The sequence below is a fragment of the Ictalurus punctatus genome, chromosome 2 (assembly GCF_001660625.3).
Source record: "Ictalurus punctatus breed USDA103 chromosome 2, Coco_2.0, whole genome shotgun sequence".
In the NCBI taxonomy this organism is placed as follows: Eukaryota; Metazoa; Chordata; class Actinopteri; order Siluriformes; family Ictaluridae; genus Ictalurus; species Ictalurus punctatus.
In genome coordinates this window covers 32,779,283-32,802,669 of record NC_030417.2, presented here as the reverse complement: position 1 = coordinate 32,802,669, position 23,387 = coordinate 32,779,283, and the positions used below count along the sequence as shown (strand labels likewise).

Genomic DNA, 23,387 nt, shown 5'->3' with positions numbered 1-23,387 from the left:
TGAGCTGGGCTGGTGTGAAAGATCAGCATGAGGCATCTGTTATATCATACCACACATAGGTGGCTGTGGCGCAGTTGGTAGAGTGGGTTATCCACTAATTATAGGGTTGGTGGTTCAATTCCTGGCCTGGATGACTCCACATGCTGAAGTGACCTTGGGTGAGGCACTGAACCCCAAGTTGCTCTTGATGGCAAGTTAGTGCCTTCCATACTCTGCTACCTTTGGTGAGTGAATGAGACACAGTGTAAAGTGCTATTTTAAAGTAAAGTGTGCTTTTTACCATTTTACATTGTGTTTTAACATATACAGCCTCCAAAGTTTGCTAATTTTTCATTATCCACTCATTGATGGCTGGGACCCCGGATGGTTCCCCAGACCATGGAAATGAGGTGAGACCTGTAGAAAAATGGGTGAGAGAATGTTGAGTGTATTCCAACTCCAGTCTTACTGGGTTTTTTTCTGCAGTATTTCTTCAGAAACAACCAGCAACAACAATTTCCTGGTTCAAGCAATCTACCTGACCATTTGTCTGTAAGTGATCCCTTAAGAAGAGGCTTTCATTGATGCTTAACTGTTGGTAGAAGGCTTTCAAGACATGCAAAGTGAACTGTACTCTCCTATCTGAAACACAGTCACAGTGCAGAAAAACATTGCTGAAAATAGCTTCTCCTATTTCCTGGGCCAGGGGGAGTTTATGTAGAGGCATGAGTTAACAAGCCTTCAGAAGAGTGATGAATGTAGGTTCTCAATCCTCTTGATACGGGCAGATTTGTAATAAATTTTTTTTGCAATGTGTGATAAAGGGAAGTGAGGTGTGGATAATGACTCTAGTCAACCTATGGGCAGATCCCAGGATGTTCTTGATTGTGCACATCCTTGAAGATCTTGTGTGCCTGACATCATTGTTCATTGAGTGCCACAAAAATCCATCCAATGAGTTGTTCTCACATTGGCCATCGTGAGCGCCTGCCACTGCTTGAGACATGGAGGGACCGATGTGCACCAACATCAGTGCCTCCTTTATAATACCCTCCATTGCCTGAGTTTCTGTGACTGCGTATAGGCTCTGCTATCTGCAGTGATCTTGGGCCAAAGTAGATTTGTAAATTCCCTTCGAGATTTTGAATGCTGTACCTCCTATTGTGCCACTCTACCCATGTCAGTGCAGGGGCATTAATTTCTGAAAGTCTGAATAACTGAAAGTAGTGCAACCAAATTGTCAACAAGCCAGGGTTATACCAGAAACTACACTTGCGTAGGCAAGAAAATCAAGCAACATGTCCTTATAAAATGTCCTTATTGTTATTCTTACTGCCTCTTAAGGACTGTTTCTCAGATTAGTTTTCTGATTATCCTGTTTTCACTATATATGCTCATATTTTAGTGACGTCCCTGATTGTTAGATCCATATTTATGCCTCAAATGTTATATAATGCTGTGTGTGTGTGTGTGTGTGTGTGTAAGAGAGAGAGAGGTGCTACATCTGAATCATTTCTATACATAGATGTGAGGAGGAGGTGGTAGAAACTACAAAGCTGGTTGTGTTAATGTGTGCGTACTCTTGTGCATGCATGTATGCCTTTGTATCGGTGAGTGTGTAGTGAAGTAGGTTGGATTAGGTGTATGTGTATGGTCTGTGATTGCGAGTATTAAAACATTGATGGTCATCAGAAGAACCATACGATGATCTAATCATAAGTGCTCTTAAGGCTGTATGAGCCATAATATAAAGATTAGAAAATGGGATACTGCGCATATTTTCTCTGCCTACATCTCTGTGTCCCTTTTATATCTTTACACCACATGCAGAAATTTGTGAATTGTGAACAGCGTCCATGCATGTTTGCGTTTTTGGGAACATTTTACAAGGATCCGGTCTCCTTTCCATTTCATTAGACTCTTTTCCTATTATTTCCACTCTTACTGAGTGTTTTCCTGTCTCCTCTCCTCTCCTCCTATCTCCTCTTCTATTCGCTTATCTCTGCTCTTCTTCTCCTGCCTCCCCTCTTTCTGTGTCCTCTCATTTCTTCCTTGTCTCCCATCTCCTCCTACCTTCTTCTGCTTCTTCTCCTCTTAACTCCTATCCTCCTGTCTCCTCTCCACTCCTCTCCTCTCTTCTCCTCTCCTCTCCTCTCCACTCCTGTTCATTCTTCTCTTTTCATCTGTCCTCTCATCTGGTCTCTTGTCTATTCTTTTGTCTGCTTTTGTCTTCTATTCTCTCATCTCCACTTCTTTTTCCTAACCGCTTCTTTTGTTTTCTATGTTCTGCTCCCTTCCCTTCTTTTCTTGTCGTGTCTTCTCTGCATTTCATTGTGTAACTTTCAAAATAATTTCCCCGTCAGTTCACATCCCCCATTCCCAGTTATCCAATTAGCCTCAGTGGGTGTTTGTTAACAAGAAGTCTCCCATTGCCATAGTGACAAATCCTTCCTCCTTCCCTTGACATTTGGTTGGCCTTTTCTCCCATCTGATCACCACCCATCCTGCATTAGGAAAATAGCATACCATGCATCTCATAATAAATTCAGAAATTAGCAATGGTTTTACTGTAGATATGACTTGATCTGCTGAATGAGGTTAATCAGGAATTTCACATAATCTCCACAGGAACTGTCTTTATTTAGGTGTAAAAGCAGGCACAGTGATGGGAAGAATATGGGAATACTATTAAGGAAACAAATTTCCAATTTCATTGTGTTTTGCGTCCTAGGCTCATCACTGATTTTGCTACTAAAAGGGAAACCGTCACACGGGAATGTTTGAGCCTGTTTCCTTTAATGTCTAATACATGTGCACATGACATCTGTAACATGTTCTGTACTTGCTTAAGAGTTATTTACTAGCAAGAGGACTTAATGGAGACAGATTTTTTCATTTTTCATTCCAATTAAGTGATTACTGGTCTTTTATTCTGTATGTTTGCCACTATTTTGATATAAATCCTACATGTCATTCATTCAGAGATGTGCAAAAGCAAGCCAGAAGATGTGGGAGTGTGTCAGAAGGAAGATAAAGAACAATGTTGTAATTGCTCTATTATTATGAAGTGATTTGTTTGTGTGTGTGTGTGTGTGTGTGTGTGTGTGAGAGAGAGAGAGAGAGAGAGAGAGAGAGAGATGCTACATTACTGTCTGTTCCATAAAGGTCTTTTATTGCCACCAAACCCAATTAGCCTTTCTCAGGTCTCCATGGCGACAGAGTCTAGCATTCGCAAACGCTGCACATGGCCTCATCCAGGGCCAGCAGGTCATTGGCCACATTTCAGACCAATAATATTAGAGGGTACCACAGTGTACTGGCAGACATGAGTAATCATGGGTAATCATATCTGGACATGGAGACAGGACATGGAGTACAGACAGTGTTTTTGCATGTATTTTAATGTTTGATTGTTGAGGGATTATTTCTGACTTCCCCCATTTCTCTTTCTGTCTAATATTGTTTCTCTCAGGGGAAATATGCAAAGAGGAAGAGTCGTTTTAAGCGATCTGATGGCAGTACCTCATCTGACACAACCTCAAACAGCTTTGTGCGGCAGGTAAGTCTACAAACTCTCCGCACCGGATCTTGCCTACGTGTGTGTTATTTCACAATAGCACATATTCAGAATGTGGCAGCTTGGATAAACACACAAGCAGTCAGGTCATAGAAGAATATGGAAAAACAAATCTGATTTGTGAATTGCGGAAAACAAGCAGGATGCAAATGTGATTGTGTCACTCTGTGTATGTGTGGGATCACTATGACCCATTCCTAATCATTCACAGACACACAAAAGAAAAAAAAGCTCATAATGTGTGTACCCTTCAAACATATAATCAGAGGTTATCCTAATATCTCTAATTTATTACAGCTATATCACAAATTTATTTTTATATACTCCGTGAGTTTTTCATTGCCACTCTCACTGTGGCTTGCTCATTAGGGATCTAAATCTACATCTGGATTTATGTACAGCTGCCTTGTGACAATGTCTGTTGTTAAAAGTGCTGTGCAAATAAAACTGAATTGCACGTTATTTCTGTTTTGTCTGTAGAGGCATTTGAGTTAGACATTCAATTCAATTCAATGTTATTTGTATAGCGCTTTTTACAGTAGACATTGTCTCAAAGCAGCTTTACAGAAATATCAACACGGTATACAGATATTAAAGGTGCGAATTTATCCCAACTGAGCAAGCCACTGAGTGGCGACGGTGGCAAGGAAAAACTCCCTAAGATGTTTTAAGAGGAAGAAACCTTGAGAGGAACCCGACTCAGAAGGGAACCCATCCTCATCTGGGTAACAACAGTTAGTGTGAAAAAGTTCATTATGGATTTATATGAAGTCTGTATGGTCCTAGGAGCAGCCGTAGTCCCAGCAGTCTGGAATTAAAGAAGATTTGAGCTCCATCCAGAGGCAGAAAGGATCTGGATCTCTAGTATCTCCATAGATTCGTGTGGGGCTCGGCGAAAGGAGAGAGGGAGAAAAAAGATAATTATGACTGCGAAGTAGTAGAACAGAATCTAGTCAGGGTAGGCTTGAGTAAACAAATACGTTTTAAGCTTAGACTTAAACACTGAGACTGTGACATGTCAATTGAATTGTTACAACAATGTTTTAATTAATGCTTTTTATTAGTTTGGGCACTATTAAGTTTAGTTGAGATAGCCTAAAGCGTGTAACTGTAGTGTGTCTGTTTATGCAGCTAGCTCTGGCGTTTTACAATCTCTGTTTGCTCCATTTACCTGAATAACAGATCTTTGTTGCTTTCCCATTACACCATGTTCCTTCAACTACACACACAGACCTGCACCTGTAGCTCAGCCGCTCACATTGACTTGACATTTTAAGAAAGGTTCCTGTGTCACGCTGAAATACTTCCTCCCTTTCCATGTGTCCTGTTTTCCACGCCCCTGCTGCATGACATTTGCCTGCCAGCAAGGGGTGTCAAACTAAGAAGTCTCCCTCTTGATCCAATACAGGGAGAACACAGAGAACATTACCTCCTTTATGCATGCACAAAGAGAAAAGGTTATGCCGGTCCAAGCACACCAACACACCAAGAAGCAGTCTTTGGCACCATGACTGTGCTTGCAGAAGCTGCATCCTTTTGATCCTGGAATAGAAACAGAGAAGGCTTCCCTTAGAGATCTAGTCAGTTGAATTGCTTTAGAAGATAAACGACAAACAATTACATTTGGTAAATATTTTATCATAACAAGTTGTGATTTTATCTATAGCTACATATAAAAAAAATATTTGTAGGCTCTCCCAAGTTGTCATTTTCTACCAAGAATTGGTTGTATTCACACTGTATTACTAGCAGTGCTAGATACAGGCATCTGTTTGGTTGTGTAAACAGAGCAGCAACATACAATGCTGAAAGGTCATGGCTTAATAAGTGGCCAATAGGCAGTCCATACAGGATTTCACAGAGGTTTTTTTTTTGTGATTGTTGTGCCCCAAAATACAAAATTTGTGATGTGATTGCAGAGTTTTTTTCGTGTGTGCTTTTTGTGGAAAACTACTTGAATTGGTGAAATTGCGATTGCATGAAATTGTTTTGCACGGCCTTTCGCAGTGATGATTGTTGGTAAATGAGACCATTTAGCCGTACTCATGTTCGACACACGTGAATCAGAGAGGGTTTTGGCTGAATGCGTGTTGTGATGATGTTACATGATGCATCTTGGCCCAAATCTGTGGACAATCTGCAGTAATTTATAAAAATTGCACACTGCTGCGAATATTGCAGATTTTCCTTGATTTTGCGTTCATTTCTGTGATTGCAAAATCCTGGAGGAGCTGAATAGGGGTGTAACACAATGGCACTATCTGTATCTGTATTTCGGAGTTCGCCCCAAAGTGGGTATGGCCTTAAACAATAGTTTATTATTATTATTGTTATTATTATTATTAAATATTAACCTTTCCACTATGCCCTCAGAAACTCTGGCAAACAGTGAAAAAGGTAGAAAGGTAGAAATTCCAGCACTGTCAGCATGTTCTGTGAATCTCTTGACAGTTCCTTGACATCAACTACATCACTTGCATACATAAGTGGTCCAAGGACCTACCCGCGATATTTTTTAACAAATTCATTTGGTTTTATTTCTCAAAATGTAACCAACCTAGTAATCTTCTTTAAGCCACTGTGACCCGGAACCAAGCGGTTACTAAGGACCCCCACTTGCCATCTGTATTTATCCTGTGAGCTTCATATCTAACAACTTGTTTGCACCTGCATGAAAGAAACATCTCCCACTACTGTGATCCCAGTCTGGATGCCCACCTCTAGCCCCAACCTGAGGTTGTGTGAACTTTCTTTAAAAATGAATAGCACATCTCCTATTAATATCTCAATTTGTATCTGTATTTGTATTAGAACACATTATATGTCATATCTGTTATATAATGTATTCATATTCTGTTGCATCCCTTACATCCATGTACGTTGAAGAGGAAGCACATGTTAGCCCTCATTCCTCAAGGAGAGAACATATCTTACAGGGCCCTAAATTGCAGGTGAGCTGGCTGTGACTAACATTGGGATCAACCTGGTTAAAATCTATGGATGGACCTGTCCAGTTCTGACTATAAATACCAAACCTATAATAACCTGAAATGCTGCAGGCATCCTTACAGAAATATCTTTTCAACAGCTTTGCATCGTGTGTATAGGTGTGGATCTAATTAATGGTGATTGGTGGTGAAACTCGTGGTTGTTTAGGGGTGTTCAAGCATGAAGTTCATAATAGATGTTTAATGGATAAACATGGCTTGCAGTAGAAAGGCAGAAATGTATGTTGTTCACATAAGGGAGTTGATTTTAACATGATTTTACTGTTCACACAATACAGTGAAGAGAAAAAATTAGCTAGGAATAAATAGTCTCACACTAAACTGATAGGGCACATGTCTATGATAGTGATAGTGTATATGTTTATGTCTCTGTGGTAAGTTAAAATAATATGTTGTTTAGTGTGTGGCTTAGGACGTAACCTTGGCTGATACACGTCGGTAATCGACTGTCTCAAGTCTGCCTTAACGTTGTGCTGCTTAAGTCACTAACATCACCACGATGTATGCATAGAGTTCATATGAAATGTCACAACGTCTGTCAAATAGCCAGATGTCTTAGCAGCATTCTGCAGATGATTCACACTCGATCACCAATTGGAGAATTTCTGTAATGTTTATAAAAAAGGTTTTACATGTGGAACTACCTGTTATCATGTATGCCATTTTTTAAAATCTGATTATATGTAAGGTACCTGTATGATGTTTACCTTCTGTGATGGCCAAAGTGTCTGACATTTTGCACAACAGTGTGATATAGGATCTGCCTGTAATATGTAACTCTAGAGCAGCCATATGTGTTTTATGTATTTCTTGTCAGATGTAGATACTGTAGATTAATATAAATCTAATATGAAATTGACGGAACTTTAGAGATATGAGAAGGCTATATTCAGTGTCAGTGTATGTTCAGGGTTGTGGAGATCTTCCTGCATAAGACCTGAAACGTTCTATTATGTGGATAAACAATGACAATGGATATTGATTTTCATGATCTGTGTCAGTGCATGTGCACTGTATGTACATGTGGCTCCCCCATCTTTGGCAGCAAACGGCCTAGAAAAAACACTGTGTAGGCCTTGGTCTAATACACACCCACGTCTGTACACAGAGCTGAACACACTCACAGTAGTGCTGCTATATAGGCCCAGGTTGCCATGGTGACAGGGCCTCCCCCATGCTGTTCTGTAGGAAGTGCCAAAGGGAAATGAAGTTGGTGTGTGTGTGTGTGTGTGTGTGTGTGTGTGTGTGTGTGCGTGCGTGCGTGTGCATGCGTGCGTGTGTGTGTGTGTGTATGTGTGTGTGTGTGCATGCAATGAGCCATGAATATAACATGGAAGTCTCTGGGCACCCAAAACAGCCTGGGTTATACATCACAATTAAACATACACACTCTTTCTCTCTCTCTGTCTCTCTCTTTCTCTGTGTGTCTCTCTCTGTCTCCCTCTCTCTCTCACACACACACACACATAGTTGTATTACTGTCCTTGTGAGGACCTTCCGTTGATAAAATGATGAATGTAACTTATTAATGTTATGCTGCTCGTGAAGCTGACCCTAACCATAACCTCAGTAGCCAAAAGAATAAAATGTCCCCACAAAATCAAGACTGTCAGATATTTGTATCCTTGTGGGGACACTTGTCCACACACACACACACACACACACACACACACACACACACACACACACACACACACACACACACACACACACACACACACACACACACCTATTCAATGGTACAGGTTATTGTAAAGAGATAGATAAAGGACAGGCTGTTGAATAATTATAGCCTTTAACCAGCAGCTGTAAAACCAAATATTATGTCAGCTGATACCAAACAATTACCTTCTAGTTTATGGCCAGTGTGTTGTCAAAGAATGGAGGGAAAATGTTTTGTGTGTATTAAGGTTTCCTGAGCTTTACCTATTATCTTTTTGCCAAGAAAGTCATAAGACCTTCAAATCTCTTTAGTTAGCCCATCTCCAGGGTTGAGGGTTCGATTCACGCCGTGGCCCTGTGTGTGCCGAGTTTGCATATTCTCCCCGTGCTTCAGGGGTTTCCTCCGGGTACTTCGGTTTCCTCTCCCTATAATTCAAAATTATTGTATCATGATACTTGATACACACTATGTGTCATGATATGTAGTTTGTTGAGGTTAAAATTGGAATACATGAGTGAAACAGCCATGCCATAGACAAAAAAAAATGTTGTCTAATGCTGTTTTTATTAAAACATTACAAAAAATGTAAACAATTTAAAAAGAAACAAAATGGAAAATGATTAAAATTAAAATTTTATCTATCACATACACAACCGTACACAGTATGACATGCAGTGAAGTGCTTTTTTTGACTGTCCGTTACATAAAAACATTTTTACATTAAATATAACCTGTTGATAATGTATCATGACATTATCCTGTTGGTAATATTGTTGTGTCTAGGATGAAGCATGTAAAAAGTACATAATAAAAAAAAAGTACAATAATAACTACACAGCACAGTATCATGGTTTATGGTATATCTTTATTTACTTACAACAATTTACTCAAAATAATGAACCGTTAAATTAAAATAACAATATTTAATAATAATATTTTATATTAATTATTTGATTAAATATTGCTAGAATATTTTTAAATGGACTCATCAAAACAGTGTAGATATACAATTATTTTTGCCCGGTATGTTTGTTCTTTAAAAGATTGCACTATTTTCTTTCTTGTATTATATTTCAGTGTCCACACTTGGATATCACGTATTTATACGATGATATAATTAATACCTGTCTACATAACACCAACAATATAACTAGGTCAGATTTCCTTATCATTAAATACCATCATTCCAGCATATCAAAACATCCCTATTTGATAATTATCCCGAATGCATACCCTTAACTATGGTGTAATATTTACTTCTCTGGCACATTTACACCCACCAGGAGGTGTCTCAGGCAACACACTGAAGTCTTGAATGTTGAAAGAGATGGCAGAAAAACAGATGGATAGACACAAACAGTTAGGCTGAAAGATGGCAAAAAAAGGACAAGAAAACAAGTGAGACTACCCAAGCGGTAGACGGGACTTATTTTGAGAAGCAGAGAACGAATGTGAGAAATGTTCTCTCATAGTGTTAACAACAGCGTTCATACTTGTGTGTATTTAAAAATGGGAGATCCCAAAAGCATATTTAATCGCACCAAGCATAGCTTATATGTTATGTCCTTCTCGCTCAGGGTACATTTCATGCATTTGTACCCTTATTAGTGACCCATCTACTAAACATGTTTTCTATGAATGTGTTGTGTTGATGGTTGGTTTTACAACATTATGCAATATTCAGTAGTCTTATCATGGACAATTCAGAATGTCTTCCCTACCTCATTTGAGAGATTAAGTAGGCAGCATTTTCTATGTAATTCTCTATAAAAAAGACATCTAGAAATTAGCACAGATTGATTTTTTAATTTTATTTTAATTATCCAATTATTCACATATTAGGCACATTATTGTGCAAATGTGTAGCCACCACATTCATGTATTTAAACAATTATAGCTTTTTATTCTATAACTTTTCACACACAGAACCAAAACCCACTGTTAGACTGCATTAAAATGTAAATTTAAATATTTCATGTTTCATAGCATATGAACAGAATGTGAATTTTATTCATTTTTTAAAATATTTAATATTTATAGTGAAATCACAAATCAATTATCTATGTTATTGGTTTTGTTAATAGACCTTTAGTTATGATGAATGAATAATAATTGTAAAAACTATAACAACTTTAATAGTCGTTGATCATGAACTATTGTAACATGCTTAGGATATGCTTCATGGACTGCTGCAGGACAGTAAGTCCTCAATTTTGGACAAATTTAGAAAGAATTGTATGTGTTCTTATAGAAGATATTTCCATATTTGTGTCTGTTTTGTAGTAGTAGTTTGAAAAACACGAGTGGTAAGACTATTACTCCACCTGAGAGGTAATGTTTTAGCAATGTAGTAATTTTATTTTATGACTTTGTGAGTCAGACCACTGAGAGAACATTTGAGTAGGAGAGTTCGTGTTGGTCATAGAACAGTATACGTCACCGTCAGGTGTCAATTTGTCATGAGAGACACTGAAAATGAGTGTTTTCTCACTTCCTCCTTCTAACCCGCCACTCCACGCACACATACACATGCACCCTACGGGCTGACAACTGCATTCCCAGTCACATTTTGCTACCCACCACCTCATACCACTGCTAAATTTGAGAGAGAGGGGTGAGAGAGAGAGAAAGAGACAGGGAGAGAGAGGGAGAGAGTTCTGCCCCTGCCTGTGACAGCTAAATTTAACCCCCAGTTTGCAAATGTAGCACAAGTCCTGCAATCCGACCCCCCCGACCCCCCCATCTCAATCCCTGAACTGAGTTCAGGTTCCAGTTCTCTGTGTGTGTGTGTGTGTGCATGTGTGTGTGTGATAGCGAGAGAGAGAGAGAGAGAGAGAGAGAGAGAGAGAGAAAGACAGAAGAGGAATGTGGGTTGGGGGCTTGAGGTTAGCAGAGCTTTTGGCCCTACTCTCCAACACACTTAAAACCTTTTGGACATACACTCACACACATACCCTTCTGTGATACACATATTACATTTGGATTGGACTCGGACGTCTGGGCGTGAATCAGGGCTGCCGTGGCAAGGAAAGAGTGCCATGGAGACAAATGAACGGATTCACAGGCCCATAGTGGTAAGAAAGATCTGGAAATGATTCAGTGTGTGTGGGTGTGTGCATATGGTTTTTAATATGGCTCGATATCTGAGATATGGTTTCCAAGAAGTGGCCAGGATTCACGTTTGAAAAGTTATTGTTGTCTATTTCCTCTTTCTCATGGCCTCTATCGTTCTCTGGTGTGTGTGATTCCATTTTGGGCTGGGCAGCTGCATTGGCCCTGTGGGTTTAAATTAGACCTTCAGCTCTGCACAGGGACCCCACAGGCACCAGTTGCTAAGACACACACACACACACACACACACACACACACACACAAACACACCCACATACATACACACATACATACATACATACATACATACATACATACATTAGATGAAGTCCATGTTATAGGCCATGTGCTCATGATAGGCTTCAACTGGTTCTGTGCCGAAAATCTCCGATTTTCCACAGCTTGATAACCTGTCATTAATGTGTAATTTATATTAAGTGCAATGTCATGATAATTTTCATTTGTAATCTGTTGATTTATTTACTTGTGTGAAGAATGGTGAACTTGAATTTTGTTTTGTATTTTATTTCATTTTATTGCCACTCTAAATTCAAACATTTTAAGCATATTTTACAAGTGTTCGTATTAATATTGTGTTTGGACATCTGTGATCATTCTGATATGATGATAGCTTTAAGCATAGACGTGAAAGGGTGACGTGTGTGAAATTTGAATTTCTGGTATAATAATGGCTGTATATTAGGAGATTGCTGCCTGTTTTGATGGCTTGGTAAAATACTATTTTGGGGAATTACACGGAAACTGGTGCAGAATAGCAAATGACTGGCTGTGCCATTGAGAGTTCAGATCAGACGTAATAGATGATCAGTATAATCAGACTGTGTCTTGGCACATACTGTATCTGTCTTCCCTTTTTCCCCTCTCTCTCTCTCTCTCTCTCTCTCTCTCTCTCTCTCTCTCTCTCTCTCTCTCTCTCTTAAGCTCCTAGTCAAAGAGGTTCACAAGCTCTTATTTTAATTTAGTATTTTCTCTTTTCCATTTCAATGTTGTATGCATTAAATGGACTTTGTTCTGGAGTGATATCCAGCAGCTAAATTTGAGAATAGTGTCACTGATGGTTCAGTGAAAAACATGTGTTTATTATGTGAAACCTTCATGAACTTTCAGAAGAACCCATATCTCTCCTGTGACAGTCAAAAAGAGTATTTAATTTAAAATCCCTGAAAAGATTGTCCCTAGCCTTTGCATTGTGTTTGCTTGTCACATTAAAATGGAATCCTTAACACAAATGTTTAATATACTGTCTCCTAAAAGAGTAGCCCAATTTGTTATGTATGCTTACTTCATGTGCGTATTTAAAATGACCAGCCTTGAAAAGTTTTTGATGAAGGTTTAATTAGAAATTTAAATTTGCGTACAGCCTAAGAGCTACACCACAAATACCCAGAGTGTAAACTGGCTTTACATTACATTGTTTGTAATCAACAAAATCAACAGCTTTTAATATTTTTACCTCATAGTCATTCCATAAAATAGGATATTGAGAAGGGCAATTAAAATGTGCTGGATACTAATTGCCCTTCTCAATACCCCAGTTTATATTATATTATATTATATATGGTAGAGGTGGTAATAGTTCAGTATAGTACAGAGGCAAATTATGTATTTAATTATGAATTTAAATTCTAAACTAAATTTTACCCTGAGTTTTTTCCTTTTTTTAAAATCACATCCTGACTTCTACCCCCACTTTGATTTACCAAAATAGAAAGTCAGGTGTTCACTGGGGTTTTCCCATAATAATTTTGTCTGTGTGTGTGTGTGTGTGTGTGTGTGTGTGTGTGTGTGTGTGTGTGTGTGTGTGTGTGTGTGTTGTTATCATGATGCATTATGAGTAGGGTGCATAACATTTAGAACTGTAGAACAAATCTACAGTCAGTTTCCTTTTTTCACAGACTATCTTTCAATTCCTTCTTTCTCACTCCTTTCTTCAGTCTTCACACTGACTCTGCTGGATTCGTGGAAGGCATTTGCTAGTGTGAAGAGATGGTGGTTGGTGAAATGAAGTGCTAAAGCTGTTATTTGTAGGGCCTGGATATATTTAAATAGCATGTGTAAGGAGAAAAAAATGTGTGAATAAGAAAGGATACATGGTGGAAGGGTATTTTGTTTAATATGTATATATATAAACTGAGCTCCTGACTCTCTGTGGTCATTAAAAATCCCAGGACACTTATTGTAAAAGAGTAGGGGTATACCACGATTTTCTGGCAAAATTCCCCCATTGACCCTTCTCTATCATAGCCCCCTAATAATCCCCATCTCTTAATTGGCTACATCACTCTCTCCTCTTCACTAATAGCTTGTGCGTGGTGGCCTTCTGGTGCACTATGGCTGCCGTCGCATCATCCAGGTGGATGCTACACACTGGTGGTGGTTGAGGAGATTTCCCCCCACCATACTATGTAAAGTGCTTTGAATGTCTAGAAAAGTGCTATATAAATGCAACTGTAAAGAATGTCTTTTTAATTAAATTCTTATTTGTATTGCGCTTTTTACAATGGACATTGTTACAAAGCAGGTTTACAGAAATATATATATTCAGTATGTAAATTGTAGATTTATAAATTTTCTAGTCTACTCTATTTGTCTACTCTTGATTTGAGCCCTGGGTTTCGCCATTTTGAAGCTAAAAAATGGGAAAAATCTATCAAAGCTGTTGCCCAAGCATTGGGCATAACAAAACAACAGTTTGGAATGTACCAAAAAGGAAAGAAACCACTGGTGTACTAACAACCAGACATCAAACAAGTCTGCCAAGGAAAACAACAATAGTTGATGGCAGAATCATTGTGAGAGCTATGAATAAAAACCCCAAAACAACAGTCAGTGACTTAAGCACCAACCTCCACAAGGCAGGGGTGATGGTATCAAAATCCACTGTTCAAAGAAGATTTGAGAGCAGAAATATAGAAGCCATACCTCAAGAGCCAAACCACTCGTATGCAGTAAGAAACAGAAAGCCAGTTTGGAAATCACAAAGAAATACCACAAAGAGATGAGCCACAAAAGTTCTGAAACCAAGATTAAGGTCTACCAAAGTGATGGAAAAGCCAATTTTTAGAAAAAGAAAGGATCTGCTCATGATTAAAACCATACGAGCTCATTGGTCAAGCACAGTGGAGGTAGTGTCATGGCTTGGGCTTGCATGGTTGCTTCTGGAACAGGATCACTAATCTTTATTGATGATGTAACTCATGATGGTAGCAACAGAATTAATTCATTAGTTTGCAAAAAAATTCTGTCTGCCAATTTACAGAGAAATGCATCTAATCTAATTGAGAGGAACTTTATCATGCAGCAAGACAATGACCTAAAACAGTGGTTCTCAACATGGAAGGGGGGTGCAAATTGTTTTCAAGAAAAAAAAAACAGACAGGGCATCATTTGGATACTCTGTGTATTTTATTGCTTTTCAAATAGAATGTGCATAAATGAAAAACCCTGCATTCCATCTCCCTCTGTATTTTCTTTTTGCTGTGGAGAGGTGGAGCTTAGCCTTCCTTTTATCTAGCTGTCAGTGCAGACCAGTGTTGCCAACTTAGCGACTTTTCAGACCCCTTTAGCGACTTTTTTGCAACCAAAAGAAAGCGCCTAGCAACAAATCTAGCGACCTTTTAGTCAAACCTTATGATGATAGGGGAGGCTTTGGGGGGCTTTAGTTACAAAACGTTGAGAAGCTCGGACCTGAAACACACTGCCAACACAACAAAGGACTTCATAACGGGAAAAATGTAGACGATTTAGACTGACCAATTCAATCACCAGACCTTAACCTAGTTGAGCAGCATTTCACCTCCTGAAGAGGAGGCTGAAGGAAGAAACCCCCCAAAACAAACAACTGAAAGAAGCTGCAGTACAAATCTGGAAAAGCATCACAAAAGAAGAAACCAACAGTTTGGTGACATCAGTGGGTCACTGGCTTGATGCAGTTATTGCAAGCAAGGGATATGCAACCAAATATTAAGCCTGTTCCTATACTTTTTTCATACTATAAGTTTAAATTCTAAAAATCATTATTTGCTTTCATAATTTTAACAAGTTTTAAGGATTTTTTTTCCCTTAGGAAACAGTTATGGTTTTACAACGTCATCAGGATGGCTATGCAAGGACTTCAGTGATCAGTAATTGTCTTATTTAGAGTCAAATCCTAATACAGATTATGCATTTTTAGTAGGATTACTATTATCTAAAGAGCTTAAGCTTGCTATTAAATTACCAGTAACGCTTTCTATGAAGGCCGTATGTATAATGACTTACGACTGCATTCATAACATGTTATAATGCATTCTTAGACATTCTGCACATTGGCATTTTTTATGAAAAAACATTAGTGTCTATAGTAATGTTGATAATGCATTAAAATTGTTAACAGAATACATTGCAAGCTGTCTTTATAACACCAATTCCAATACCAAAGAAAGTTAGCCTCGGTTTTGTTAGTGTTCTGTCATAAACACACTGACATTCAGAAGTTGTAAAGTTTTGTAATATAATTTCTCTAGTATAAAAAACATTCTTTATTAAAGAAAATAATCAACAGGTTTGTGATGCACTATACTCATCAGCTCAGTTTCTTTGGTATTGGTGATATAATGTGTTATGAACCCTACTTATAATACATCATGATTACAATTCATCATGCATAATAATAGATATAATGCACATTGTATTTTCATAAATAATTATAACAATGTGTATAATGCATTATGAATGAATTATAAGATGACATGAATGTGTTTATAGCGTGGTATAAATATGACCTTCATAGAAAGTTTTACCAACTGACCCATTACCACTAACGTGACAGAGCATATTGCCCCCATATTCCATACGATGGATTATTAGTCTTTTAGTCATTTATTAAAAAGTAATTCATTGGATCGACTTAGAAGTTGAGGTAATAATTTGCATGGATCCTTTTCAATAATCCCAAGATAATTGTGTTATTTTCAGACTACCATAACTAGAATTTGTACTAACAGCATGGTTTTCCAAAGCCATAGACCAGTAAATTAAGTTGAACTAACTTAATGGTCAAACCTAAATGAATACAAAGGCTATTACAGAACTTGGACACATATCTCCTAATTACAAGGCCAGCTCATTATCAGTACACATTTTAATAGCTTGTGTTAAATTATGTATTCAAATTAGTATTTGTAAATGTATTTGTTAAAATTTCTATACCTTGGCTAGATAACTGCACCAGGTTGAAGACTATAACTCATGTGTCAGGCTTGCTTTAAAGCTAATTGCCTAATTTTCAGTTGTTTAATACCAGTCCCTCCAGGATTTTGCAATTGTGTGAAAAAGGAGCTTGTGATGTTTTAAAATTACCGCAGATTTTCCACAGATTTGGCCCAGACCCGTCATCTGAGTACAGCTAAAAGCAGACCAGCAAACATCACTGTGAAAGACCGTACAAAACAATTTTGTGTAATTGCAATTTTACCAATTATAGTAATTCTCCACAAACAAAAAACCCCAAAAACAACAAATTTTGAAAAGAAAAACAACAGCAAAATCAAGCATTTTTGGCCACAACAATCACAAAAAAAAATCCTGTATGGACTGGATAAACCCACCAGTGTATTTGTAGGAGCAAGGGTAAAATGCTACTTAATCAGTAAGATGTCTCTTTGACCGGTTTCACCTGATGAACATACCTGGCAGAAGAGCTTTTCTTCTCCTTTTTAATGAGTCTTGCCTCAAAATTTGCATGTAGTCGAGTGGATGCAAGCAGTGTGTGTTCAGATAGTAAATAATATGTCCTGCCATATTTATTATACTATTTAGTAAGTGCTGTGTGTGTGGTTTTGTTTTGCTATGAATAATTTATCAACATTTCATTTGACATATGTCATCATGATGAATTCTCACCTCTATTTAAACCTCAAGGCACTCACTCTAGCTCACAGTCTTTGCAGCTATCTTCATGCCTGTCTGCACCTCCCACGGTTTAGAGTGTGCCTGACACCTGACAACAGCAAGAGATAAAAAAAGGGGAAAAGAAGTTAACAGGGAAAAGAGAAGCGTGGGTGGCTTATATAAAGATAACCAACATGATCTATACTGCTGCATTGAAAACCTTTAGAAACAGCTCAATATTATGTACCTGTGAAGGAGAATGAGGACTAGATAATATGTACAAAAGAAAATTATGGCTATGTTTTAATCGTGCAGATTATTTTTGGAAATTATTTTAATTTCCTGTTTACTGAGTACCTTCTGATAACAAGGACAGAGAATCATACTTACATACGAATTACATAGCCTGAAGTGCATTTTCAGGCACTTTATAACATTAACATCTCTGTGTCTGAATTAAATCTGATTGAAGATAGTTTAGCTAGCTATCTAAACTACATTTATCATTAATAATAATTCAAATTTGAGCTCATGTTACTGAGTTTATATGTCCGTATGGGTTTTCCCTGGGTTGTCTGGTTTCCTCCTACCTCCCAAAAACATGTCTAGTAGGTGGTGAATATGTCTGTGTGTGTGTGTGTGTGTGTGGGTGGGTGTGTGGTCCCTCCTCATACCCACTGATCCCAGGTAGATCCAGTGCTACCCTGACCAGGATGAAGTGATTAGTGAAGATGAATTATAGTAATTATAATAAGGATGAGGCTGTCTGGTGGCAGAGAATCAAGAGTAGGAGAGTACTGTAAAGTTAAAACAAAGCTGAAGTATCTCTGATTATATAAGTATCTCTGATTATATTTTCTCACTAATTTTCTGATTTACGGTCTACCCTCCCCTGCCCATCTAAGTTGTTTCGCTTGTCTCCTGAGCTGCGACCTGTTTGGTTGGGCGGGGAAAAAAAACAGCTTTCGCAGAGTTTTTCTGAAAAGTTTAACTTCTTTCAACTTTTGAAAGAAGCGCTTCACTCCGGGGAATAAAACACTGCTGGCAGCACTTTATAAGTCTGCCCACATTCTGACCGCCTTGCAGCTGTGATAGAACTGCATATAAAATATGAGCTACCAGTCAGGGCAAAAGGCTGAGCTAATCTTGTAGGGGAAACTGCTAAACAATTGAATAGAGAGCTAATTGGTAGATTATTAATATATTTTAAGGATGGTAGTGAGTAATCTAAGGGGTCACTTTGTTAGATTGTTATGCTTTGCAATATGGTTCAGATTTCTGATTAAATGACCTTTCTGCTGATTTCGTGTGATATATGAATCTGTAATAATAATTTAAAAAATACTTTGCTTGAATGTACAGGACTGAATGTTCCTCTTATGTCCCTCCGCCTCCTCTTTCACCTTTTCTTACTCAGGGTTCAGCAGACTCCTACACCAGTCGTCCCTCAGACTCTGACGTGTCTCTGGAGGAGGATCCAGAGGCCCTGAGAAAAGAGGCAGATAGACAGGCCCTGGCAACCCTTGAGAAAGCTAAGGTGTGTGTCCTTATTTCTTCTTTTTTTTCTCCCATTCCTTTTTTTTTGTTGTTGTTCCTGTTGTCCTTTTTGCTCTTCCAGCTTTCTCTCTACTGAATGTGCCATTAATCTCTATTCCATGTGCCGTCTAAATTGACTTCTTCATCTGATACAGTTTACCTGTTAAATCATATGGAGTGGATTTATCAGCAACATCCTTTCAGTAGTACTTAAAAGCATGTCATTTAGCGTTCAAAATATTTCACCTCTTTAGCTCCATTCAGTTTTACTCTGTCTTTGAATAATTCAATTTAACTGGCAGGGTCCAAACACTCAGACTTTTCCTTTTGAAGGAAATAATTTGGATTTAATTTTCAGAAAAGACACTCTGTACTCCAAAAAGATTTTTTATTTTTTTTAAATTCAACGTTATAGTAGATTCAGACACTATTATCACTCATATCTACTTCATCATACTGTTTAGAACCTTATTCATTCAGATTTTGTTTATTATTATTCTCTAAATTTCTGCCTTAGACGAAGCCAGTTGCATTTGCTGTGAGGACTAATGTTGGTTATAACCCGGGTCCTAATGATGATGTTCCAGTGCAGGGCATGGCCATCTCATTTGAAGCCAAAGATTTCCTGCATATCAAAGAGGTCAGTTCCGCTTCTCGTCTGGGGTGACATCGCCTGTATATCCTTGTCATTTCTAATATACTGCCATCACAGAAGTGTGTATCAAATCTTGTGTATTAATAAGCTTTCTGCTTATTTGTTATATTAAACTATACTAAAATATTTTTTAATGCAGTTGTATTTGAAGTCAAACTTATATTAAATGAATATTTGTAAACATTGGCATCCCCAGTATAAACTGTAGTCTTTGGGATGTATTTTTTGATCATGGCAAAATGCAAAAACAAGACATAAGTCCAGCACATTGTATATTTTTGGTATCTTCATGACCATTGTAACCATGGTAATATGACCAAGGGTGGCACTAATGTAAAAGGGTTCGATTTGAATAAATACATTGTTATGAGGTGTGATTAGGCATGCAATGAAATCAGATCCTCTCTTTCCCTTTATGAACCAATTGTATTCAAGGTAAAATTGTAAAATTGATTTGATTTTTATTAAAATGATGCCAGGGGGTTGACTACTCAGATATCAGGCTAACGCAGAGATCGGATGGTGTTTAAAGAGAAAATGTGCAGAAGATCAATGATGAATATAGGCAAGATGACACGGTGCACACCAGCTGTGATCCCTGAGTGGTCACACGCCCATTTTCTCTTTGGCGTGGTTCCCTGCTGTGAACAATTATATTGCGTTGTCAACAAATATATTTTGTTGTCTGCAATTTAAACAGTCTATGAGTTATATTTGGTAGTTCTTTTCCAAAATATGATATGAACACCAGATTTTCACTTTCACTGAGAACTGAATACCTACTGCATACTGTATATGTAGGTCTGTCCAAAGATGTGGCAAAAGTTATTAAGGTAATATGTGTGTGTGTGTGTGTGTGTGTGTGTGTGTGTGTGTGTGTGTGTGTGTGTGTGTGTGTGTGTGTGTGTGTATGTGTTTTTTCTACTAACAGAAATATAATAATAACTGGTGGATAGGACGTTTAGTGAAGGAAGGTTGTGAGGTGGGTTTCATCCCCAGTCCAGTAAAGCTGGAAAGCACTCGTCAGCTACAGGAGCAGAGGAGTAGACAGAACCGCTTAAGTTCCAGGTATGTGTCACAACACCACAGCAACTTTTAACCTAGTTCAAATATGCATGACAACCAGCAGCCAATTGCATCCCAACATAGCAACCAACAACTTTCATTCATAGTACTGTATATTTTAATAGTCAACATACTTCACTCAGTTCATGGGCACAGCATTGATAAGCCACTATAAAAAATATTAATATTAAGTGTCCTTCAACACATTCAGTCACTAGTTTGTTAACTAAGAGTATATTTCTTTCTTCTATCAGTAAATCTGGTGGTAGCTCCAGTCTGGATGTTGCCTCAGGAACTCGTAGGCCCACTCCACCTGGAACAGGTATGTGCAAACATGAAATGGAAGTGTAGTTTAGGGCTTCTGCGCTGATACACCAGACTTGACCCTTCTTCACCAGCAGTAGTTACACCTTCCAAACAAATATTTACGGCAGTCTTGGGGTTCTGACCATTTTCTAGCTCACTATGCCCTACTTCTTCCTCTTACCGTCTGTCTACATCTTACTCTACTTCTACATTTTTCTCCCATTTCACAATTTATGTTCTCTCCAGTTATGCCTTTTTTAAGTTGGGTATTGTGTTATATCTTTTTATACAGAAATTCTATCTGTAACTCGACATTTTTCTTAGCCTCTATCTCTGTTCTTGTCCATATTTTTAAACTCAAATTCTACACCTAGTGTACATTATGTTGCTGTTTTTCCTCCTTCTGCCATCACTTTTGTTCTGTCCCTGATATCATTTCTGCCTTCCTTTCTTCCTCTGTCTCTATTTCTCCACCTGTTTACCAAATCCCCCTTCGCCTCCCAATTGTTTCGGTCCCCTGTATAGCTGATATGTCAGCACTTTATGATGATACATCGGATGTTGAGGAGGCGGAGCATGTTGATGCCCGGGACCGTAAGGGTGTGGCCAGCAGTGTCACATCCCCTCAGGGCAATATACCTCGTCTGCCCTTCTTTAAGAAGGTAACCATAGTGATAGTTATCAAGCCAGAGTGCATCAGGAAATACCACTCACCATTTCAAGCTAATACCCTTAAGTCAGTTCTAAACTAATATCTCCTTTGCAAGATTTTCACAATTCCTGTTTCTCATCACTTCCTGTGTCTCACAGTGTTTTCCCCCCAGGTTTTGGTAACATGCTAGCATGATATAGATTTCTAACACATATCTTTTCTGAATGTATTAACAGCTTGTAATGGCATCACCTGCATTGTGCTTCTCTTTATTTCTTTGTTTGTGTTTGCTCGCTCTCTCTTGGTGTGTATGGAATGCTAGGCGGCCCAGCCAAACAGAAACAGAAGTCGGTGAGTCATCAGAGCAATTAAAGTTAACATTTACGTCTCATTTTAGACAACCACATGTGCGTTAATCTCCTGTTATAGCAAAGCGTATTGGATCCTTATCCATTTGATAACACTGAATGTCCACGATGTTGTCTTCCCATTTTGGACAAAACAAGCATTTTCCCAGCCCACATAATTCAACTGATTCCAAACATTTTTCACTTCCTAAGAGCCAACAGCTTTGTGTGACTCACCATGAAACAATTACACTGGAAACAATCAATGAGTGATTTATCTCAGTGCTGTTTTTCAACATGTTAGGTAGGCTAGCTGAGCATACCCAATATTGCATATAGCTTTTTAAAAATGTGATTACATTTTTTAAAACTCAATTTTCTTTTTACACTGTGAGGCCCATAAAAAGGACAAGGCAGCAATATTTTGAAAAAAAAATATGTAGCTACACTAGGCTGGTTAAATCCTTATATACATCCTTGTCAAAGGTTTAGTTAGACAGGATTCCTGTGCCAAAGTTGTAAGTTGTCATAACAGTGATTGCAAGGTGTAATGAATGTGAGGGAAAATAATTACTTAATAATAACTAGTATGCTAACACATTCCATAAATTCCATAAATATGGAATGTGTTATAAGGCCATTGTATGTGCATGTTATATGCACTACATGACAATTTTATACTGTAATTATTACTGTATGAAATTGCATTATGTGCATACATATGCAATAAAACATTTACCTTTGAGCTCCCTTAAGAAAACTATCCTTAAAATAAAATGTATCAGAGTACTATTGTTACTGGTAAATGAAACAACTTTCGATTTGGTTCCTGGGTTCTGGGGAAACAGGAAACAATCTAGTAAGACATTTTTGGAAATTCAGCAGAATTGCTTGTTCTCTTCCTGAACACAGCCAGTTAATCGGGTTACTATCTTGAGCAACATATACAAAAGAATACAAAATTGAAACCAGATTTTAATCTCTGAAGTTGGAAGGGTTTATTGTAAACTCTGTGGGTGTATTTGAACGCCAAGAAGAATGCTATTCCTAGGAAGAATGTTCTTGCCACGTTACCTGAATGAACTCGGCTTCCAGTTGAGCTAGTACAGAAAGTTATTGCTAGATATCTGGTTATTGCTAGAAAGGTCCTCCTTAGAAATCAAAACAAATTAGACATTGCTCCTTCCAAAAGTACCACATTCAACTACTGAGTAACTACTGAACTGATTCAGAAATCGCCTCTGATGCACTTTTTGGTAACAGAACTTCAGAAAAAATTTAAAGCCTATGAGTGGCTGCCTAAAACTCTGGTACCCTTCTTCACCGCCAAAAGCATAATAAATCCTAAATGATCTGTCATGTGATGATCTGTGTGTGTGTGTGTGTGTGTGTGTGTGTGTGTGTGTGTGTGTGTAATCCATCAGATGGAACATGTTCCTCCCTATGATGTGGTGCCTTCTATGAGACCCATCATCCTAGTCGGGCCATCACTCAAAGGCTATGAGGTAGGGACATACATCATTCAGCCCACTGAGGTGCTACAGTTCATCCAGCTTTATTAGAAATGAATGGTTTGTGTTATTGTTACAAGCTTGC

General features: G+C 38.1%; 1 protein-coding gene across 5 annotated transcripts in view; it reads left to right on the top strand.

Annotated features, from left to right (window-relative positions):
• cacnb1 (calcium channel, voltage-dependent, beta 1 subunit) overlaps nucleotides 1–23,387 on the top strand; it is a 37,678-nt gene that overhangs the window by 6,897 nt on the left and 7,394 nt on the right. For 2 of the 5 annotated variants that reach the window (XM_017460884.3, XM_017460909.3), the window contains exons 2-8: nucleotides 3,452–3,538; nucleotides 18,648–18,767; nucleotides 19,284–19,406; nucleotides 20,353–20,489; nucleotides 20,741–20,808; nucleotides 21,767–21,795; nucleotides 23,216–23,296. In XM_017460884.3, coding sequence (XP_017316373.1) covers nucleotides 3,452–3,538; nucleotides 18,648–18,767; nucleotides 19,284–19,406; nucleotides 20,353–20,489; nucleotides 20,741–20,808; nucleotides 21,767–21,795; nucleotides 23,216–23,296 — 645 coding nt within the window. Of the gene's footprint in view, nucleotides 1–3,451; nucleotides 3,539–11,048; nucleotides 11,302–18,647; nucleotides 18,768–19,283; nucleotides 19,407–20,352; nucleotides 20,490–20,740; nucleotides 20,809–21,317; nucleotides 21,455–21,766; nucleotides 21,796–23,215; nucleotides 23,297–23,387 lie in introns of those variants that run through there. The other 3 variants (XM_017460866.3, XM_017460904.3, XM_053675779.1) reach the window with 2 other exon arrangements.